Source organism: Bombina bombina, chromosome 2 (genome assembly GCF_027579735.1).
Source record: "Bombina bombina isolate aBomBom1 chromosome 2, aBomBom1.pri, whole genome shotgun sequence".
NCBI lineage: Eukaryota > Metazoa > Chordata > Amphibia > Anura > Bombinatoridae > Bombina > Bombina bombina.
Window position 1 is genome coordinate 17785118 of NC_069500.1, and position 25489 is coordinate 17810606.

Below are 25489 nucleotides of genomic sequence, written 5' to 3' on the forward strand. Positions count from 1 at the left end.
CTTGTGTTTATCTTGTTCTGTCACCCAGTTACACCCAGCAGCACACACTGCCCCAGCACTGTATAATAATGTTATTTGTGTTTATCTTGTTCTGTCACCAGTTACACCCAGCAGCACACACTGCCCCAGCACTGTATAATAATGTTATTTGTGTTTATCTTGTTCTGTCACCAGTTACACCCAGCAGCACACACTGCCCAGCACTGTATAATAATGTTATTTGTGTTTATCTTGTTCTGTCACCAGTTACACCCAGCAGCACACACTGCCCCAGCACTGTATAATAATGTTATTTGTGTTTATCTTGTTCTGTCACCCAGTTACACCCAGCAGCACACACTGCCCTAGTACTGTATAATAATGTTATTTGTGTTTATCTTATTCTGTCACCCAGTTACACACAGCAGCACACACTGCCCCAGCACTGTATAATAATGTTATTTGTGTTTATCTTGTTCTGTCACCCAGATACACCCAGCAGCACACACTGCCCCAGCACTGTATAATAATGTTATTTGTGTTTATCTTGTTCTGTCACCAGTTACACCCAGCAGCACACACTGCCCCAGCACTGTATAATAATGTTATTTGTGTTTATCTTGTTCTGTCACCCAGATGCACCCAGCAGCACACACTGCCCCAGCACTGTATAATAATGTTATTTGTGTTTATCTTGTTCTGTCACCCAGTTACACCCAGCAGCACACACTGCCCCAGCACTGTATAATAATGTTATTTGTGTTTATCTTGTTCTGTCACCCAGTTACACCCAGCAGCACACACAGCCCCAGTACTGTATAATAATGTTATTTGTGTTTATCTTGTTCTGTCACACAGTTACACCCAGCAGCACTCACTGCCCCAGCACTGTATTATAATGTTATTTGTGTTTATCTTGTTCTGTCACCAGTTACACCCAGCAGCACACACTGCCCCAGCACTGTATAATAATGTTATTTGTGTTTATCTTGTTCTGTCACCAGTTACACCCAGCAGCACACACTGCCCCAGCACTGTATAATAATGTTATTTGTGTTTATCTTGTTCTGTCACCCAGTTACACCCAGCAGCACACACTGCCCCAGCACTGTATAATAATGTTATTTGTGTTTATCTTGTTCTGTCACCCAGTTACACCCAGCAGCACACACTGCCCCAGCACTGTATAATAATGTTATTTGTGTTTATCTTGTTCTGTCACCCAGTTACACCCAGCAGCACACACTGCCCTAGTACTGTATAATAATGTTATTTGTGTTTATCTTGTTCTGTCACCCAGTTACACCCAGCGGCACACATCACTGTAAATGACTGACAATAATACACAGTTCGGGGTAGCTTTATCATATGCCGGGCATACATGATTCGCTGTAGAGAAATATGTCCGCCCGACATCACTAAATGCCGACCTCATATGCTGTCAGCATTTAAAGTTGCACATGCATTTCTTGTGAAATGCTTGTGCAATGCAGCACCCTGTCAATCACCCCAATCGTATCGGATCAGTATGATTGCAGTCCGCCAACTAAAAGGTGGCGGACAAGTTAAGGAGCAGCGGTCTAATGAATCTGGCCCTTCATATTTAGTCAGACGTCACTGAGCTGGCTCACTACTTACCAACACAAGGATAAGACTCATTCCAGTTACTGCTTATGTCACCATTTGCCACACAAGCCATTTGCTGTTTTGCAGGATGATAGCCAGTGATGCACTGTATTATAACCTCATCACCTCTGTTATAGTATTTGTTATTGGAAAAGTAGCTTTTGTTTATACCTTCTGCATCAGGCGATTGACACTGTTCTGTAAGAGAAAACATATTGGGGTGTTATTTAAAAAATGATAACAATGAAATATAACTTGCTCAGAATTAATATGAAGTAAGTGTGCTTGAGAAAGATGGTCACACATGACCATTATGATGAGCAGACTCGGCAGTCAGGTGAGGGGACATGATTTGCACCATACATTACAGATTTATGTAATTATCCTTTTATTTGACATATTTGTGATACATAATGGCTTAACTCACGTGTATCATTGCAGTATAACTAACCTCCCAACATTTTCCAAACATATTATAGATACATGTCTAAATATGTGTGTGTATTTATATAAATGTGTATATATGTGTACATATGTATTTATGTGTTTATGTGTATATATGTCTGCAAATACATACAGTATATATATATATATATATACATACATATAAATACATAAACATGTACACATATATAGACATATAAATATAAAAACATATTCGTCATTAGATATGTACAGTATATATATATAGACATATAAATACATAAACATGTACACATATATAGACATATAAATACATAAACATGTACACATATATAGACATATAAATACATAAACATGTACACATATATAGACATATAAATATAAATACATATTCGTCATTAGATATGTACAGTATATATATATATAGACATATAAATACATAAACATGTACACATATATAGACATATAAATACATAAACATGTACACATAGACATATAAATACATAAACATGTACACATATATAGACATATAAATATAAATACATATTCGTCATTAGATATATATATATATATATATAGACATATAAATACATAAACATGTACACATATATAGACATATAAATACATAAACATGTACACATATATAGACATATAAATATAAATACATATTCGTCATTAGATATGTACAGTATATATATATATAGACATATAAATACATAAACATGTACACATATATAGGCAAATAAATACATAAACATGTACACATATATAGACATATAAATACATAAACATGTACACATATATAGACATATAAATACATAAACATGTACACATATATAGACATATAAATACATAAACATGTACACATATATAGACATATAAATACATAAACATATACACATATATAGACATATAAATATAAATACATATTCGTCATTAGATATGTACAGTATATATATATATAGACATATAAATACATAAACATGTACACATATATAGACATATAAATACATAAACATGTACACATATATAGACATATAAATACATAAACATGTACACATATATAGACATATAAATACATAAACATGTACACATATATAGACATATAAATATAAATACATAAACATGTACACATATATAGACATATAAATATAAATACATAGTCGTCATTAGATATGTACAGTATATGTATGTATATCAATGTTAAAGCCCTTTGCCTGCCTTTTTTTCCTAACACCTAAGATCTCATATCTTTGAGCCCTTTTAATATTTGTGTGCAATATTTTTTTTAATAGTTTTTATTACAGTGTCATTATGAGTGTAACTGTACTTTGTAATGTATTTTTTATCTGTTTTGTGCAACTTTTATATTTCGCAAAACAGTTAAACAGAGCTCTGAAGTTGCTTAAGCAATTGGGGCCTATCTATCAAGCTCCGAATGGCGCTTGATGCCCCGTGTTTCTGGCGAGCCTGCAGACTCACCAGAAACAGCAGTTATGAAGCAGCGGTCACAAAGACCGCTACTCCATAACACACATCGCAACAATTCAACCCGATCAAGTACAATCGGGTTGATTTACACCCCCTGCTGGTGGTCCATTGGCCGCTAGTCTGCAGGGAGCGGCGTTGCACCAGCAGCTCACAAGAGCTGGGGCTGTGTGTGCTGCTGCTAAATAGGGGCCATAGTGTTTACTTTCAACTCATAATACAAGTGGTAAGCCCGACGAATGCAAACCCTTGCAATAAACCCCTTATCGACCGGGCACAAACATCGTAATCTAGCCCTAAATGTGCTTTAGAACCCTTTGCAGATGAAAACATATTTATGCAATATTCATTTTTAATAAAGTGTTATACTGTGTATTTACTGTAAATATTTCACATTCACATCACCCAGTTACACCCAGCAGCACACACTGCCCCAGCACTGTATAATAATGTTATTTGTGTTTATCTTGTTCTGTCACCAGTTACACCCAGCAGCACACACTGCCCCAGCACTGTATAATAATGTTATTTGTGTTTATCTTGTTCTGTCACCCAGTTACACACAGTAGCACACACTGCCCCAGCACTGTATAATAATGTTATTTGTGTTTATCTTGTTCTGTCACCCAGTTACACCCAGCAGCACACACTGCCCCAGCACTGTATAATAATGTTATTTGTGTTTATCTTGTTCTGTCACCCAGTTACACACAGCGGCACACACTGCCCCAGCACTGTATAATAATGTTATTTGTGTTTATCTTGTTCTGTCACCAGTTACACCCAGCAGCACACACTGCCCCAGCACTGTATAATAATGTTATTTGTGTTTATCTTGTTCTGTCACCCAGTTACACACAGCAGCACACACTGCCCCAGCACTGTATAATAATGTTATTTGTGTTTATCTTGTTCTGTCACCAGTTACACCCAGCAGCACACACAGCCCCAGCACTGTATAATAATGTTATTTGTGTTTATCTTGTTATATCACCCAGTTACACCCAGCAGCACACACTGCCCCAGCACTGTATAATAATGTTATTTGTGTTTATCTTGTTCTGTCACCAGTTACACACAGCAGCACACACTGCCCCAGCACTGTATAATAATGTTATTTGTGTTTATCTTGTTCTGTCACCAGTTACACCCAGCAGCACACACTGCCCCAGCACTGTATAATAATGTTATTTGTGTTTATCTTGTTCTGTCACCGAGTTACACACAGCAGCACACACAGTCCCAGCACTGTATAATAATGTTATTTGTGTTTATCTTGTTCTGTCACCCAGTTACACCCAGCAGCACACACTGCCCTAGTACTGTATAATAATGTTATTTGTGTTTATCTTGTTCTGTCACTCAGTTACACCCAGCAGCACACACTGCCCCAGCACTGTATAATAATGTTATTTGTGTTTATCTTGTTCTGTCACCCAGTTACACCCAGCAGCACACACTGCCCTAGTACTGTATAATAATGTTATTTGTGTTTATCTTGTTCTGTCACCCAGTTACACACAGTAGCACACACTGCCCCAGCACTGTATAATAATGTTATTTGTGTTTATCTTGTTCTGTCACCAGTTACACCCAGCAGCACACACTGCCCCAGCACTGTATAATAATGTTATTTGTGTTTATCTTATTCTGTCACCAGTTACACCCAGCAGCACACACTGCCCCAGCACTGTATAATAATGTTATTTGTATTTATCTTGTTCTGTCACCCAGTTACACCCAGCGGCACACACTGCCCCTGCACTGAATAATAATGTTATTTGTGTTTATCTTGTTCTGTCACCAGTTACACCCAGCAGCACACACTGCCCCAGCACTGTATAATAATGTTATTTGTGTTTATCTTGTTCTGTCACCAGTTACACCCAGCAGCACACACTGCCCCAGCACTGTATAATAATGTTATTTGTGTTTATCTTGTTCTGTCACCCAGTTACACCCAGCAGCACACACTGCCCCAGCACTGTATAATAATGTTATTTGTGTTCATCTTGTTCTGTCACCAGTTACACCCAGCAGCACACACTGCCCCAGCACTGTATAATAATGTTATTTGTGTTTATCTTGTTCTGTCACCCAGTTACACCCAGCAGCACACACTGCCCCAGCACTGTATAATAATGTTATTTGTGTTTATCTTGTTCTGTCACCAGTTACACACAGTAGCACACACTGCCCCAGCACTGTATAATAATGTTATTTGTGTTTATCTTGTTCTGTCACACAGTTACACCCAGCAGCACACACTGCCCTAGTACTGTATAATAATGTTATTTGTGTTTATCTTGTTCTGTCACCCAGTTACACACAGTAGCACACACTGCCCCAGCACTGTATAATAATGTTATTTGTGTTTATCTTGTTCTGTCACCCAGTTACACCCAGCAGCACACACTGCCCCAGCACTGTATAATAATGTTATTTGTGTTTATCTTGTTCTGTCACCAGTTACACACAGCAGCACACACTGCCCCAGCACTGTATAATAATGTTATTTGTGTTTATCTTGTTCTGTCACCCAGTTACACCCAGCAGCACACACTGCCCAGCACTGTATAATAATATTATTTGTGTTTATCTTGTTCTGTCACCAGTTACACCAAGCAGCACACACTGCCCCAGCACTGTATAATAATGTTATTTGTGTTTATCTTGTTCTATCACCCAGTTACACCCAGCAGCACACACTGCCCTAGTACTGTATAATAATGTTATTTGTGTTTATCTTGTTCTGTCACCAGTTACACCCAGCAGCACACACTACCCCAGCACTGTATAATAATGTTATTTGTGTTTATCTTGTTCTGTCACCCAGTTACACCCAGCAGCACACACTGCCCCAGCACTGTATAATAATGTTATTTGTGTTTATCTTGTTCTGTCACCAGTTACACCCAGCAGCACACACTGCCCCTGCACTGTATAATAATGTTATTTGTGTTTATCTTGTTCTGTCACCAGTTACACCCAGCAGCACACACTGCCCCAGCACTGTATAATAATATTATTTGTGTTTATCTTGTTCTGTCAGCCAGTTACACCCAGCAGCACACACTGCCCCAGCACTGTATAATAATGTTATTTGTGTTTATCTTGTTCTGTCACCCAGTTACACCCAGCAGCACACACTGCCCTAATACTGTATAATAATGTTATTTGTGTTTATCTTGTTCTGTCACCCAGTTACACACAGTAGCACACACTGCCCTAGTACTGTATAATAATGTTATTTGTGTTTATCTTGTTCTGTCACCAGTTACACCCAGCAGCACACACTGCCCCTGCACTGTATAATAATGTTATTTGTGTTTATCTTGTTCTGTCACCCAGTTACACCCAGCAGCACACACTGCCCTAGTACTGTATAATAATGTTATTTGTGTTTATCTTGTTCTGTCACCCAGTTACACACAGTAGCACACACTGCCCTAGTACTGTATAATAATGTTATTTGTGTTTATCTTGTTCTGTCACCAGTTACACCCAGCGGCACATACTGCCCTAGTACTGTATAATAATGTTATTTGTGTTTATCTTGTTCTGTCACCAGTTACACCCAGCAGCACACACTGCCCCAGCACTGTATAATAATGTTATTTGTGTTTATCTTGTTCTGTCACCCAGTTACACCCAGCAGCACACACTGCCCCTGCACTGTATAATAATGTTATTTGTGTTTATCTTGTTCTGTCACCCAGTTACACCCAGCGGCACACACTGCCCCAGCACTGTATAAATAATGTTATTTGTGTTTATCTTGTTCTGTCACCAGTTACACCCAGCAGTACATACTGCCCCAGCACTGTATAATAATGTTATTTGTGTTTATCTTGTTCTGTCACCCAGTTACACCCAGCAGCACACACAGCACCAGCACTGTATAATAATGTTATTTGTGTTTATCTTGTTCTGTCACCAGTTACACCCAGCAGCACACACTGCCCCTGCACTGTATAGTAATGTTATTTGTGTTTATCTTGTTCTGTCACCAGTTACACCCAGCAGCACACACTGCCCCAGCACTGTATAATAATATTATTTGTGTTTATCTTGTTCTGTCAGCCAGTTACACCCAGCAGCACACACTGCCCCAGCACTGTATAATAATGTTATTTGTGTTTATCTTGTTCTGTCACCCAGTTACACCCAGCAGCACACACTGCCCTAGTACTGTATAATAATGTTATTTGTGTTTATCTTGTTCTGTCACCCAGTTACACACAGTAGCACACACTGCCCTAGTACTGTATAATAATGTTATTTGTGTTTATCTTGTTCTGTCACCAGTTACACCCAGCAGCACACACTGCCCCTGCACTGTATAATAATGTTATTTGTGTTTATCTTGTTCTGTCACCCAGTTACACCCAGCAGCACACACTGCCCTAGTACTGTATAATAATGTTATTTGTGTTTATCTTGTTCTGTCACCCAGTTACACACAGTAGCACACACTGCCCTAGTACTGTATAATAATGTTATTTGTGTTTATCTTGTTCTGTCACCAGTTACACCCAGCAGCACACACTGCCCATGCACTGTATAAATAATGTTATTTGTGTTTATCTTGTTCTGTCACCCAGTTACACCCAGCGGCACATACTGCCCTAGTACTGTATAATAATGTTATTTGTGTTTATCTTGTTCTGTCACCAGTTACACCCAGCAGCACACACTGCCCCTGCACTGTATAATAATGTTATTTGTGTTTATCTTGTTCTGTCACCCAGTTACACCCAGCGGCACACACTGCCCCAGCACTGTATAAATAATGTTATTTGTGTTTATCTTGTTCTGTCACCAGTTACACCCAGCAGTACATACTGCCCCAGCACTGTATAATAATGTTATTTGTGTTTATCTTGTTCTGTCACCCAGTTACACCCAGCAGCACACACAGCACCAGCACTGTATAATAATGTTATTTGTGTTTATCTTGTTCTGTCACCCAGTTACACCCAGCAGCACACACTGCCCCTGCACTGTATAATAATGTTATTTGTGTTTATCTTGTTCTGTCACCCAGTTACACCCCAGTGGCACACACAGCCCCAGCACTGTATAATAATGTTATTTGTGTTTATATTGTTCTGTCACCAGTTACACCCAGCAGCACACACTGTCCCAGCACTGTATAATAATATTATTTGTGTTTAACTTGTTCTGTCACCCAGTTACACCCAGCAGCACACACTGCCCCTGCACTGTATAATAATGTTATTTGTGTTTATCTTGTTCTGTCACCCAGTTACACCCAGCGGCACACACTGCCCTAGCACTGTATAATAATGTTATTTGTGTTTATCTTGTTCTGTCACCAGTTACACCCAGCAGCACACACTGCCCCAGCACTGTATAATAATGTTATTTGTGTTTATCTTGTTCTGTCACCCAGTTACACCCAGCAGCACACACAGCCCCAGCACTGTATAATAATGTTATTTGTGTTTATCTTGTTCTATCTCCCAGTTACACCCAGCGGCACACACTGCCCCAGCACTGTATAAATAATGTTATTTGTGTTTATCTTGTTCTGTCACCCAGTTACACCCAGCAGCACACACTGCCCAGCACTGTATAATAATGTTATTTGTGTTTATCTTGTTCTGTCACCCAGTTACACCCAGCAGCACACACTGCCCTAGTACTGTAAAAATGTTATTTGTGTTTATCTTGTTCTGTCACCCAGTTACACCCAGCAGCACACACTGCCCCAGCACTGTATAATAATGTTATTTGTGTTTATCTTGTTCTGTCACCAGTTACACCCAGTGGCACACACTGCCCCAGCACTGTATAATAATGTTATTTGTGTTTATCTTGTTCTGTCACCAGTTACACCCAGCAGCACACACTGCCCCTGCACTGTATAATAATGTTATTTGTGTTTATCTTGTTCTGTCACCCAGTTACACCCCAGTGGCACACACTGCCCCAGCACTGTATAATAATGTTATTTGTGTTTATATTGTTCTGTCACCAGTTACACCCAGCAGCACACACTGCCCCAGCACTGTATAATAATGTTATTTGTGTTTATCTTGTTATATCACCCAGTTACACCAAGCAGCACATACTGCCCTAGTACTGTATAATAATGTTATTTGTGTTTATCTTGTTCTGTCACCCAGTTACACCCAGCAGCACACACTGCCCCAGCACTGTATAATAATGTTATTTGTGTTTATCTTGTTCTGTCACCAGTTACACCCAGCAGCATTCACTGCCCCAGCACTGTATAATAATGTTATTTGTGTTTATCTTGTTCTGTCACCAGTTACACCCAGCAGTACATACTGCCCCAGCACTGTATAATAATGTTATTTGTGTTTATCTTGTTCTGTCACACAGTTACACCCAGCAGTACATACTGCCCCAGCACTGTATAATAATGTTATTTGTGTTTATCTTGTTCTGTCACCAGTTACACCCAGCAGCACACACTGCCCCAGCACTGTATAATAATGTTATTTGTGTTTATCTTGTTCTGTCACCAGTTACACCCAGCAGCACACACTGCCCCAGCACTGTATAATAATGTTATTTGTGTTTATCTTGTTCTGTCACCCAGTAACACCCAGCAGCACACACTGCCCCAGCACTGTATAATAATGTTATTTGTGTTTATCTTGTTCTGTCACACAGTTACACCCAGCAGCACATACTGCCCTAGTACTGTATAATAATGTTATTTGTGTTTATCTTGTTCTGTCACCCAGTTACACCCAGCGGCACACACTGCCCCAGCACTGTATAATAATGTTATTTGTGTTTATCTTGTTCTGTCACCAGTTACACCCAGCGGCACACACTGCCCCAGCACTGTATAAATAATGTTATTTGTGTTTATCTTGTTCTGTCACCAGTTACACCCAGCAGCACACACTGCCCCAGCACTGTATAATAATATTATTTGTGTTTATCTTGTTCTGTCACCAGTTACACCCAGCGGCACACACTGCCCCTGCACTGAATAATAATGTTATTTGTGTTTATCTTGTTCTGTCACCAGTTACACCCAGCAGCACACACTGCCCCAGCACTGTATAATAATATTATTTGTGTTTATCTTGTTCTGTCACCCAGTTACACCCAGCGGCACACACTGCCCCAGCACTGTATAATAATGTTATTTGTGTTTATCTTGTTCTGTCACCAGTTACACCCAGTGGCACACCTGCCCCAGCACTGTATAAATAATGTTATTTGTGTTTATCTTGTTCTGTCACCCAGTTACACAAAGCAGCACACACTGCCCCAGCACTGTATAATAATGTTATTTGTGTTTATCTTGTTCTGTCACCAGTTACACCCAGCAGCACACACTGCCCCAGCACTGTATAATAATGTTATTTGTGTTTATCTTGTTCTGTCACCAGTTACACCCAGCAGCACACATTGCCCCAGCACTGTATAAATAATGTTATTTGTGTTTATCTTGTTCTGTCACCCAGATACACCCAGCAGCACACACTGCCCCAGCACTGTATAATAATGTTATTTGTGTTTATCTTGTTCTGTCACCCAGTTACACCCAGCAGCACACACTGCCCAGCACTGTATAAATAATATTAATTGTGTTTATCTTGTTCTGTCACCAGTTACACCCAGCAGCACTCACTGCCCCAGCACTGTATAATAATGGTATTTGTGTTTATCTTGTTCTGTCACCCAGTTACACCCAGCAGCACACACTGCCCCAGCACTGTATAATAATGTTATTTGTGTTTATCTTGTTCTGTCACCAGTTACACCCAGCGGCACACACTGCCCCAGCACTGTATAATAATGTTATTTGTGTTTATCTTGTTCTGTCACCAGTTACACCCAGCAGCAAACACTGCCCCTGCACTGTATAATAATGTTATTTGTGTTTATCTTGTTCTGTCACCCAGTTACACCCAGCAGCACACACTGCCCCAGCACTGTATAATAATGTTATTTGCGTTTATCTTGTTCTGTCACCCAGTTACACCCAGCAGCACACACTGCCCCAGCACTGTATAATAATATTATTTGCGTTTATCTTGTTCTGTCACCTAGTTACACCCAGCGGCACACACTGCCCCTGCACTGTATAATAATGTTATTTGTGTTTATCTTGTTCTGTCACCAGTTACACCCAGCAGCACACACTGCCCAGCACTGTATAATAATATTATTTGTGTTTATCTTGTTCTGTCACCCAGTTACACACAGTAGCACACACTGCCCCAGCACTGTATAATAATGTTATTTGTGTTTATCTTGTTCTGTCACCCAGTTACACCCCAGTGGCACACACTGCCCCAGCACTGTATAATAATGTTATTTGTGTTTATATTGTTCTGTCACCCAGTTACACCCAGCAGCACACACTGCCCAGCACTGTATAATAATATTATTTGTGTTTATCTTGTTCTGTCACCCAGTTACACCCAGCAGCACACACTGCCCCAGCACTGTATAATAATGTTATTTGTGTTTATCTTGTTCTGTCACACAGTTACACCCAGCAGCACACACTGCCCTAGTACTGTATAATAATGTTATTTGTGTTTATCTTATTCTGTCACCCAGTTACACACAGTAGCACACACTGCCCCAGCACTGTATAATAATGTTATTTTGTTTATCTTGTTCTGTCACCAGTTACACCCAGCAGCACACACTGCCCCAGCACTGTATAATAGTGTTATTTGTGTTTATCTTGTTCTGTCACCAGTTACACCCAGCAGCACACACTGCCCCAGCACTGTATAATAATGTTATTTGTGTTTATCTTGTTCTGTCACCCAGTTACACCCAGCAGCACACACAGCACCAGCACTGTATAATAATGTTATTTGTGTTTATCTTGTTCTGTCACCCAGTTACACCCAGCAGCACATACAGCCCCAGCACTGTATAATAATGTTATTTGTGTTTATCTTGTTCTGTCACCCAGTTACACCCAGCAGCACACACTGCCCCAGCACTGTATAATAATGTTATTTGTGTTTATCTTGTTCTGTCACCCAGATACACCTAGCAGCACACACTGCCCCAGCACTGTATAATAATGTTATTTGTGTTTATCTTGTTCTGTCACCCAGTTACACCCAGCAGCACACACTGCCCCAGCACTGTATAATAATGTTATTTGCGTTTATCTTGTTCTGTCACCCAGTTACACCCAGCAGCACACACTGCCCCAGCACTGTATAATAATGTTATTTGTGTTTATCTTGTTCTGTCACTCAGTTACACCCAGCAGCACACACTGCCCCAGCACTGTATAATAATGTTATTTGTGTTTATCTTGTTCTGTCACCCAGTTACACCCAGCGGCACACACAGCCCCAGCACTGTATAATAATGTTATTTGTGTTTATCTTGTTATGTCACCCAGTTACACCCAGCAGCACACACTGCCCCAGCACTGTATAATAATATTATTTGCGTTTATCTTGTTCTGTCACCCAGTTACACCCAGCGGCACACACTGCCCCAGCACTGTATAATAATGTTATTTGTGTTTATCTTGTTCTGTCACCCAGTTACACCCAGCAGCAAACACTGCCCCTGCACTGTATAATAATGTTATTTGTGTTTATTTTGTTCTGTCACCCAGTTACACCCAGCGGCACACACAGCCCCAGCACTGTATAATAATGTTATTTGTGTTTATCTTGTTCTGTCACCCACTTACACCCAGCAGCACATACTGCCCCTGCACTGTATAATAATGTTATTTGTGTTTATCTTGTTCTGTCACACAGTTACACCCAGCAGCACACACTGCCCAGCACTGTATAATAATGTTATTTGTGTTTATCTTGTTCTGTCACACAGTTACACCCAGCAGCACACACTGCCCCAGCACTGTATAATAATGTTATTTGTGTTTATCTTGTTCTGTCACACAGTTACACCCAGCAGCACACACTGCCCCAGCACTGTATAATAATGTTATTTGTGTTTATCTTGTTCTGTCACCAGTTACACCCAGCAGTACATACTGCCCCAGCACTGTATAATAATGTTATTTGTGTTTATCTTGTTCTGTCACCCAGTTACACCCAGCAGCACACACTGCCCTAGTACTGTATAATAATGTTATTTGTGTTTATCTTGTTCTGTCACTCAGTTACACCCAGCAGTACATACTGCCCCAGCACTGTATAATAATGTTATTTGTGTTTATCTTGTTCTGTCACCCAGATACACCCAGCAGTACACACTGCCCCAGCACTGTATAATAATGTTATTTGTGTTTATCTTGTTCTGTCACTCAGTTACACCCAGCAGCACACACTGTCCTAGTACTGTATAATAATGTTATTTGTGTTTATCTTGTTCTGTCACCAGTTACACCCAGCAGCACATACTGCCCAGCACTGTATAATAATATTATTTGTGTTTATCTTGTTCTGTCACCAGTTACACCCAGCAGCACACACTGCCCCAGCACTGTATAATAATGTTATTTGTGTTTATCTTGTTCTGTCACTCAGTTACACCCAGCAGTACACACTGCCCTAGTACTGTATAATAATGTTATTTGTGTTTATCTTGTTCTGTCACCCAGTTACACCCAGCGGCACACACTGCCCCAGCACTGTATAATAATGTTATTTGTGTTTATCTTGTTCTATCTCCCAGTTACACCCAGCGGCACACACTGCCCCAGCACTGTATAATAATGTTATTTGTGTTTATCTTGTTCTGTCACCAGTTACACCCAGCAGCACACACTGCCCCAGCACTGTATAATAATGTTATTTGTGTTTATCTTGTTCTGTCACCAGTTACACCCAGCAGCACACACTGCCCCAGCACTGTATAATAATGTTATTTGCGTTTATCTTGTTCTGTCACCCAGTTACACACAGCAGCACACACAGCCCCAGTACTGTATAATAATGTTATTTGTGTTTATCTTGTTCTGTCACCCAGTTACACCCAGCAGCACACACTGCCCCAGCACTGTATAATAATGTTATTTGTGTTTATCTTGTTCTGTCACCAGTTACACCCAGCAGCACACACTGCCCCAGCACTGTATAATAATGTTATTTGTGTTTATCTTGTTCTGTCACTCAGTTACACCCAGCAGTACACACTGCCCTAGTACTGTATAATAATGTTATTTGTGTTTATCTTGTTCTGTCACCCAGTTACACCCAGCAGCACACACTGCCCCAGCACTGTATAATAATGTTATTTGTGTTTATCTTGTTCTGTCACCAGATACACCCAGCAGCACACACTGCCCCAGCACTGTATAATAATGTTATTTGTGTTTATCTTGTTCTGTCACCCAGTTACACCCAGCAGCACACACTGCCCCAGCACTGTATAATAATGTTATTTGTGTTTATCTTGTTCTGTCACCCAGTTACACCCAGCAGCACACACTGCCCCAGCACTGTATAATAATGTTATTTGTGTTTATCTTGTTCTGTCACCAGTTACACCCAGCAGCACACACTGCCCCAGCACTGTATAATAATGTTATTTGTGTTTATCTTATTCTGTCACCCAGTTACACCCAGCAGCACACACAGCCCCAGTACTGTATAATAATGTTATTTGTGTTTATCTTGTTCTGTCACCCAGATACACCCAGCAGCACACACTGCCCAGCACTGTATAATAATGTTATTTGTGTTTATCTTGTTCTGTCACCCAGTTACACCCAGCGGCACACACTGCCCAGCACTGTATAATAATGTTATTTGTGTTTATCTTGTTCTGTCACCCAGTTACACCCAGCGGCACACACTGCCCCAGCACTGTATAATAATGTTATTTGTGTTTATCTTGTTCTGTCACACAGTTACACCCAGCAGCACACACTGCCCCAGCACTGTATAATAATGTTATTTGTGTTTATCTTGTTCTGTCACACAGTTACACCCAGCAGCACACACTGCCCCAGCACTGTATAATAATGTTATTTGTGTTTATCTTGTTCTGTCACCCAGTTACACACAGCAGCACACACTGCCCCAGCACTGTATAATAATGTTATTTGTGTTTATCTTGTTCTGTCACCCAGTTACACCCAGCAGCACACACTGCCCCAGCACTGTATAATAATGTTATTTGTGTTTATCTTGTTCTGTCACACAGTTACACCCAGCGGCACACACTGCCCCAGCACTGTATAATAATGTTATTTGTGTTTATCTTGTTCTGTCACCCAGTTACACCCAGCAGCACACACTGCCCCAGCACTGTATAATAATGTTATTTGTGTTTATCTTGTTCTGTCACCCAGTTACACCCAGCAGCACACACTGCCCCAGCACTGTATAATAATGTTATTTGTGTTTATCTTGTTCTGTCACCAGTTACACCCAGCAGCACACACTGCCCCAGCACTGTATAATAATGTTATTTGTGTTTATCTTGTTCTGTCACCAGTTACACCCAGCAGCACACACTGCCCAGCACTGTATAATAATATTATTTGTGTTTATCTTGTTCTGTCACCCAGTTACACACAGTAGCACACACTGCCCCAGCACTGTATAATAATGTTATTTGTGTTTATCTTGTTCTGTCACCCAGTTACACACAGTAGCACACACTGCCCCAGCACTGTATAATAATGTTATTTGTGTTTATCTTGTTCTGTCACCCAGTTACACACAGCAGCACACACTGCCCCAGCACTGTATAATAATGTTATTTGTGTTTATCTTGTTCTGTCACCCAGTTACACACAGTAGCACACACTGCCCCAGCACTGTATAATAATGTTATTTGTGTTTATCTTGTTCTGTCACCCAGTTACACCCAGCAGCACACACTGCCCCAGCACTGTATAATAATGTTATTTGTGTTTATCTTGTTCTGTCACCCAGTTACACACAGCGGCACACACAGCCCCAGCACTGTATAATAATGTTATTTGTGTTTATCTTGTTCTGTCACCCAGTTACACCCAGCAGCACACACTGCCCTAGTACTGTATAATAATGTTATTTGTGTTTATCTTGTTCTGTCACTCAGTTACACCCAGCGGCACACATCACTGTAAATGACTGACAATAATACACAGTTCGGGGTAGCTTTATCATATGCCGGGCATACATGATTCGCTGTAGAGAAATATGTCCGCCCGACATCACTAAATGCCGACCTCATATGCTGTCAGCATTTAAAGTTGCACATGCATTTCTTGTGAAATGCTTGTGCAATGCAGCACCCTGTCAATCATCCCAATCGTATCGGATCAGTATGATTGCAGTCCGCCAACTAAAAGGTGGCGGACAAGTTAAGGAGCAGCGGTCTAATGAATCTGGCCCTTCATATTTAGTCAGACGTCACTGAGCTGGCTCACTACTTACCAACACAAGGATAAGACTCATTCCAGTTACTGCTTATGTCACCATTTGCCACACAAGCCATTTGCTGTTTTGCAGGATGATAGCCAGTGATGCACTGTATTATAACCTCATCACCTCTGTTATAGTATTTGTTATTGGAAAAGTAGCTTCTGTTTATACCTTCTGCATCAGGCGATTGACACTGTTCTGTAAGAGAAAACATATTGGGGTGTTATTTAAAAAATGATAACAATGAAATATAACTTGCTCAGAATTAATATGAAGTAAGTGTGCTTGAGAAAGATGGTCACACATGACCATTATGATGAGCAGACTCGGCAGTCAGGTGAGGGGACATGATTTGCACCATACATTACAGATTTATGTAATTATCCTTTTATTTGACATATTTGTGATACATAATGGCTTAACTCACGTGTATCATTGCAGTATAACTAACCTCCCAACATTTTCCAAACATATTATAGATACATGTCTAAATATGTGTGTGTATTTATATAAATGTGTATATATGTGTACATATGTATTTATGTGTTTATGTGTATATATGTCTGCAAATACATACAGTATATATATATATATATATATACATATAAATACATAAACATGTACACATATATAGACATATTAATATAAAAACATATTCGTCATTAGATATGTACAGTATATATATATAGACATATAAATACATAAACATGTACACATATATAGACATATAAATACATAAACATGTACACATATATAGACATATAAATACATAAACATGTACACATATATAGACATATAAATATAAATACATATTCGTCATTAGATATGTACAGTATATATATATAGACATATAAATACATAAACATGTACACATATATAGACATATAAATACATAAACATGTACACATAGACATATAAATACATAAACATGTACACATATATAGACATATAAATATAAATACATATTCGTCATTAGATATGTACAGTATATATATATATATATAGACATATAAATACATAAACATGTACACATATATAGACATATAAATACATAAACATGTACACATATATAGACATATAAATATAAATACATATTCGTCATTGGATATGTACAGTATATATATATATAGACATATAAATACATAAACATGTACACATATATAGGCAAATAAATACATAAACATGTACACATATATAGACATATAAATACATAAACATGTACACATATATAGACATATAAATACATAAACATGTACACATATATAGACATATAAATACATAAACATGTACACATATATAGACATATAAATACATAAACATATACACATATATAGACATATAAATATAAATACATATTCGTCATTAGATATGTACAGTATATATATATAGACATATAAATACATAAACATGTACACATATATAGACATATAAATACATAAACATGTACACATATATAGACATATAAATACATAAACATGTACACATATATAGACATATAAATACATAAACATGTACACATATATAGACATATAAATATAAATACATAGTCGTCATTAGATATGTACAGTATATGTATGTATATCAATGTTAAAGCCCTTTGCCTGCCTTTTTTTCCTTACACCTAAGATCTCATATCTTTGAGCCCTTTTAATATTTGTGTGCAATATTTTTTTTAATAGTTTTTATTACAGTGTCATTATGAGTGTAACTGTACTTTGTAACGTATTTTTTATCTGTTTTGTGCAACTTTTATATTTCGCAAAACAGTTAAACAGAGCTCTGAAGTTGCTTAAGCAATTGGGGCCTATCTATCAAGCTCCGAATGGCGCTTGATGCCCCGTGTTTCTGGCGAGCCTGCAGACTCACCAGAAACAGCAGTTATGAAGCAGCGGTCACAAAGACCGCTACTCCATAACACACATCGCAACAATTCAACCCGATCAAGTACAATCGGGTTGATTTACACCCCCTGCTGGTGGTCCATTGGCCGCTAGTCTGCAGGGAGCGGCGTTGCACCAGCAGCTCACAAGAGCTGGGGCTGTGTGTGCTGCTGCTAAATAGGGGCCATAGTGTTTACTTTCAACTCATAATACAAGTGGTAAGCCCGACGAATGCAAACCCTTGCAATAAACCCCTTATCGACCGGGCACAAACATCGTAATCTAGCCCTAAATGTGCTTTAGAACCCTTTGCAGATGAAAACACATTTATGCAATATTCATTTTTAATAAAGTGTTATACTGTGTATTTACTGTAAATATTTCACATTCACATCACCCAGTTACACCCAGCAGCACACACTGCCCCAGCACTGTATAATAATGTTATTTGTGTTTATCTTGTTCTGTCACCAGTTACACCCAGCAGCACACACTGCCCCAGCACTGTATAATAATGTTATTTGTGTTTATCTTGTTCTGTCACCAGTTACACCCAGCAGCACACACTGCCCCAGCACTGTATAATAATGTTATTTGTGTTTATCTTGTTCTGTCACCAGTTACACCCAGCAGCACACACTGCCCCAGCACTGTATAAATAATGTTATTTGCGTTTATCTTGTTCTGTCACCCAGATACACCTAGCAGCACACACTGCCCCAGCACTGTATAATAATGTTATTTGTGTTTATCTTGTTCTGTCACCCAGTTACACACAGTAGCACACACTGCCCCAGCACTGTATAATAATGTTATTTGTGTTTATCTTGTTCTGTCACCCAGTTACACACAGTAGCACACACTGCCCCAGCACTGTATAATAATGTTATTTGTGTTTATCTTGTTCTGTCACCCAGTTACACCCAGCAGCACACACTGCCCCAGCACTGTATAATAATATTATTTGTGTTTATCTTGTTCTGTCACCAGTTACACACAGTAGCACACACTGCCCCAGCACTGTATAATAATGTTATTTGTGTTTATCTTGTTCTGTCACCCAGTTACACCCAGCAGCACACACTGCCCCAGCACTGTATAATAATGTTATTTGTGTTTATCTTGTTATATCACCCAGTTACACCCAGCAGCAAACACTGCCCCTGCACTGTATAATAATGTTATTTGTGTTTATCTTGTTCTGTCACCCAGTTACACCCAGCGGCACACACTGCCCCAGCACTGTATAATAATGTTATTTGTGTTTATCTTGTTCTGTCACCCAGTTACACCCAGCAGCAAACACTGCCCCTGCACTGTATAATAATGTTATTTGTGTTTCTCTTGTTCTGTCACCCAGTTACACCCAGCAGTACATACTGCCCCAGCACTGTATAAATAATGTTATTTATACAGACACACTGCCCCAGCACTGTATAATAATGTTATTTGTGTTTATCTTGTTCTGTCACCCAGTTACACCCAGCAGCACACACTGCCCCAGCACTGTATAATAATGTTATTTGTGTTTATCTTGTTATATCACCCAGTTACACCCAGCAGCAAACACTGCCCCTGCACTGTATAATAATGTTATTTGTGTTTATCTTGTTCTGTCACCCAGTTACACCCAGCGGCACACACTGCCCCAGCACTGTATAATAATGTTATTTGTGTTTATCTTGTTCTGTCACCCAGTTACACCCAGCAGCAAACACTGCCCCTGCACTGTATAATAATGTTATTTGTGTTTCTCTTGTTCTGTCACCCAGTTACACCCAGCAGTACATACTGCCCCAGCACTGTATAATAATGTTATTTGTGTTTATCTTGTTCTGTCACCCAGTTACACCCAGCAGTACATACTGCCCCAGCACTGTATAATAATGTTATTTGTGTTTATCTTGTTCTGTCACCCAGTTACACACAGTAGCACACACTGCCCAGCACTGTATAATAATGTTATTTGTGTTTATCTTGTTCTGTCACCAGTTACACCCAGCAGCACACACTGCCCCAGCACTGTATAATAATGTTATTTGTGTTTATCTTGTTCTGTCACCAGATACACCCAGCAGCACACACAGCCCCAGCACTGTATAATAATGTTATTTGTGTTTATCTTGTTCTGTCACCCAGTTACACACAGTAGCACACACTGCCCCAGCACTGTATAATAATGTTATTTGTGTTTATCTTGTTCTGTCACCCAGTTACACACAGCAGCACACACTGCCCCAGCACTGTATAATAATGTTATTTGTGTTTATCTTGTTCTGTCACCCAGTTACACACAGTAGCACACACTGCCCCAGCACTGTATAATAATGTTATTTGTGTTTATCTTGTTCTGTCACACAGTTACACCCAGCGGCACACACTGCCCCAGCACTGTATAATAATGTTATTTGTGTTTATATTGTTCTGTCACCCAGTTACACCCAGCAGCACACACTGCCCAGCACTGTATAATAATGTTATTTGTGTTTATCTTGTTCTGTCACCCAGTTACACCCAGCAGCACACACTGCCCCAGCACTGTATAATAATGTTATTTGTGTTTATCTTGTTCTGTCACCAGTTACACCCAGCAGCACACACTGCCCCAGCACTGTATAATAATGTTATTTGTGTTTATCTTGTTCTGTCACCAGTTACACCCAGCAGCACACACTGCCCTAGTACTGTATAATAATGTTATTTGTGTTTATCTTGTTCTGTCACCCAGTTACACCCAGCGGCACACACTGCCCCAGCACTGTATAATAATGTTATTTGTGTTTATCTTGTTCTGTCACCAGTTACACACAGCAGCACACACAGCCCCAGTACTGTATAATAATGTTATTTGTGTTTATCTTGTTCTGTCACCCAGTTACACCCAGCAGCACACACTGCCCTAGTACTGTATAATAATGTTATTTGTGTTTATCTTGTTCTGTCACCCAGTTACACACAGTAGCACACACTGCCCCAGTACTGTATAATAATGTTATTTGTGTTTATCTTGTTCTGTCACCCAGTTACACCCAGCAGCAAACACTGCCCCTGCACTGTATAATAATGTTATTTGTGTTTATCTTGTTCTGTCACCCAGTTACACCCAGCAGCAAACACTGCCCCAGCACTGTATAATAATGTTATTTGTGTTTATCTTGTTCTGTCACACAGTTACACCCACCAGCACACACTGCCCCAGCACTGTATAATAATGTTATTTGTGTTTATCTTGTTCTGTCACCCAGTTACACCCAGCAGCACACACTGCCCCTGCACTGTATAATAATGTTATTTGTGTTTATCTTGTTCTGTCACCAGTTACACCCAGTGGCACACACTGCCCCAGCACTGTATAAATAATGTTATTTGTGTTTATCTTGTTCTGTCACCCAGTTACACCCAGCAGCACACACTGCCCTAGAACTGTATAATAATGTTATTTGTGTTTATCTTGTTCTGTCACACAGTTACACCCAGCAGTACACACTGCCCCAGCACTGTATAATAATGTTATTTGTGTTTATCTTGTTCTGTCACACAGTTACACCCAGTAGCACACACTGCCCCAGCACTGTATAATAATGTTATTTGTGTTTATCTTGTTCTGTCACCCAGATACACCCAGCAGTACATACTGCCCCAGCACTGTATAATAATGTTATTTGTGTTTATCTTGATCTGTCACCCAGTTTCACCCAGCAGCACACACTGCCCCAGCACTGTATAATAATGTTATTTGTGTTTATCTTGTTCTGTCACCCAGTTACACCCCAGTGGCACACATTGCCCCAGCACTGTATAATAATGTTATTTGTGTTTATATTGTTCTGTCACCAGTTACACCCAGCAGCACACACTGCCCCAGCACTGTATAATAATATTATTTGTGTTTAACTTGTTCTGTCACCCAGTTACACCCAGCAGCACACACTGCCCCAGCACTGTATAATAATGTTATTTGCGTTTATCTTGTTCTGTCACCCAGTTACACCCAGCAGCACACACTGCCCCAGCACTGTATAAATAATGTTATTTGTGTTTATCTTGTTCTGTCACCCAGTTACACCCCAGTGGCACACATTGCCCCAGCACTGTATAATAATGTTATTTGTGTTTATATTGTTCTGTCACCAGTTACACCCAGCAGCACACACTGCCCCAGCACTGTATAATAATATTATTTGTGTTTAACTTGTTCTGTCACCCAGTTACACCCAGCAGCACACACTGCCCCAGCACTGTATAATAATGTTATTTGCGTTTATCTTGTTCTGTCACCCAGTTACACCCAGCAGCACTCACTGCCCCAGCACTGTATAATAATATTATTTGTGTTTAACTTGTTCTGTCACCCAGTTACACCCAGCAGCACACACTGCCCCAGCACTGTATAATAATATTATTTGTGTTTAACTTGTTCTGTCACCCAGTTACACCCAGCAGCACACACTGCCCCAGCACTGTATAATAATGTTATTTGCGTTTATCTTGTTCTGTCACCCAGTTACACCCAGCAGCACACACTGCCCCAGCACTGTATAATAATGTTATTTGTGTTTATCTTGTTCTGTCACCCAGTTACACCCAGCAGCACACACTGCCCTAGTACTGTATAATAATGTTATTTGTGTTTATCTTGTTCTGTCACCCAGTTACACCCAGCAGCACACACAGCACCAGCACTGTATAATAATGTTATTTGTGTTTATCTTGTTCTGTCACTCAGTTGCACCCAGCAGCACACACTGCCCCAGCACTGTATAATAATGTTATTTGTGTTTATCTTGTTCTGTCACCAGTTACACCCAGCAGCACACACTGTCCCAGCACTGTATAATAATGTTATTTGTGTTTATCTTGTTCTGTCACCAGTTACACCCAGCAGCACACACTGCCCCAGCACTGTATAATAATGTTATTTGTGTTTATCTTGTTCTGTCACCCAGTTACACCCAGCAGCACACACTGCCCCTGCACTGTATAATAATGTTATTTGTGTTTATCTTGTTCTATCACCAGTTACACCCAGCAGCACACACTGCCCTAGTACTGTATAATAATGTTATTTGTGTTTATCTTGTTCTGTCACCCAGATACACCCAGCAGCACACACAGCCCCAGCACTGTATAATAATGTTATTTGTGTTTATCTTGTTCTGTCACCCAGATGCACCCAGCAGCACACACTGCCCCAGCACTGTATAATAATGTTATTTGTGTTTATCTTGTTCTGTCACCCAGTTACACACAGTAGCACACACTGCCCCAGCACTGTATAATAATGTTATTTGTGTTTATCTTGTTCTGTCACCCAGTTACACCCAGCAGCACACACTGCCCCTGCACTGTATAATAATGTTATTTGTGTTTATCTTGTTCTGTCACCAGTTACACCCAGCAGCACACACTGCCCCAGCACTGTATAATAATGTTATTTGTGTTTATATTGTTCTGTCACCAGTTACACCCAGCAGCACACACTGCCCTAGTACTGTATAATAATGTTATTTGTGTTTATCTTGTTCTGTCACCCAGTTACACCCAGCAGCACACACTGCCCCAGCACTGTATAATAATGTTATTTGCGTTTATCTTGTTCTGTCACCCAGTTACACCCAGCAGCACACACTGCCCCAGCACTGTATAATAATGTTATTTGTGTTTATCTTGTTCTGTCACCAGTTACACCCAGCGGCACACACTGCCCCAGCACTGTATAATAATGTTATTTGTGTTTATCTTGTTCTGTCACCAGTTACACCCAGCAGCACACACTGCCCCAGCACTATATAATAATGTTATTTGTGTTTATCTTGTTCTGTCACCCAGTTACACCCAGCAGCACACACTGCCCTAGTACTGTATAATAATGTTATTTGTGTTTATCTTGTTCTGTCACCAGTTACACCCAGCAGCACACACTGCCCCAGCACTGTATAATAATATTATTTGTGTTTATATTGTTCTGTCACCAGTTACACCCAGCAGCACACACTGCCCCAGCACTGTATAATAATGTTATTTGTGTTTATATTGTTCTGTCACCAGTTACACCCAGTGGCACACACTGCCCCAGCACTGTATAATAATGTTATTTGTGTTTATATTGTTCTGTCACCAGTTACACCCAGCAGCACACACTGCCCCAGCACTGTATAATAATGTTATTTGTGTTTATCTTGTTATATCACCCAGTTACACCCAGCAGCACATACTGCCCTAGTACTGTATAATAATGTTATTTGTGTTTATCTTGTTCTGTCACCCAGTTACACCCAGCAGCACTCACTGCCCTAGTACTGTATAATAATGTTATTTGTGTTTATCTTGTTCTGTCACCCAGTTACACCCAGCAGCACACACTGCCCCAGCACTGTATAATAATGTTATTTGTGTTTATCTTGTTCTGTAACCAGTTACACCCAGCAGCACACACTGTCCCAGCACTGTATAATAATGTTATTTGTGTTTATCTTGTTCTGTCACCAGTTACACCCAGCAGCACACACTGCCGTAGTACTGTATAATAATGTTATTTGTGTTTATCTTGTTCTGTCACCCAGTTACACCCAGCAGCACACACTGCCCCAGCACTGTATAATAATGTTATTTGTGTTTATCTTGTTCTGTCACCCAGTTACACCCAGCGGCACACACAGCACCAGCACTGTATAATAATGTTATTTGTGTTTATCTTGTTCTGTCACCAGTTACACCCAGCGGCACACACTGCCCCAGCACTGTATAATAATGTTATTTGTGTTT

The 25489-nt window shown here is 39.8% G+C and overlaps 1 protein-coding gene across 3 annotated transcripts in view; it reads right to left on the reverse strand.

Annotated features, from left to right (window-relative positions):
• Positions 1–25489, reverse strand: part of LOC128648369 (complement component receptor 1-like protein) — a 142596-nt gene that overhangs the window by 30840 nt on the left and 86267 nt on the right. For all 3 annotated transcript variants that reach the window (XM_053700972.1, XM_053700971.1, XM_053700973.1), the window contains 2 exons: positions 16857–17042; positions 1618–1803 (listed from right to left, as the gene is read on the reverse strand). In XM_053700972.1, the coding sequence (XP_053556947.1) occupies positions 1618–1803; positions 16857–17042 (372 nt within the window). The remainder of the gene's footprint in view (positions 1–1617; positions 1804–16856; positions 17043–25489) is intronic.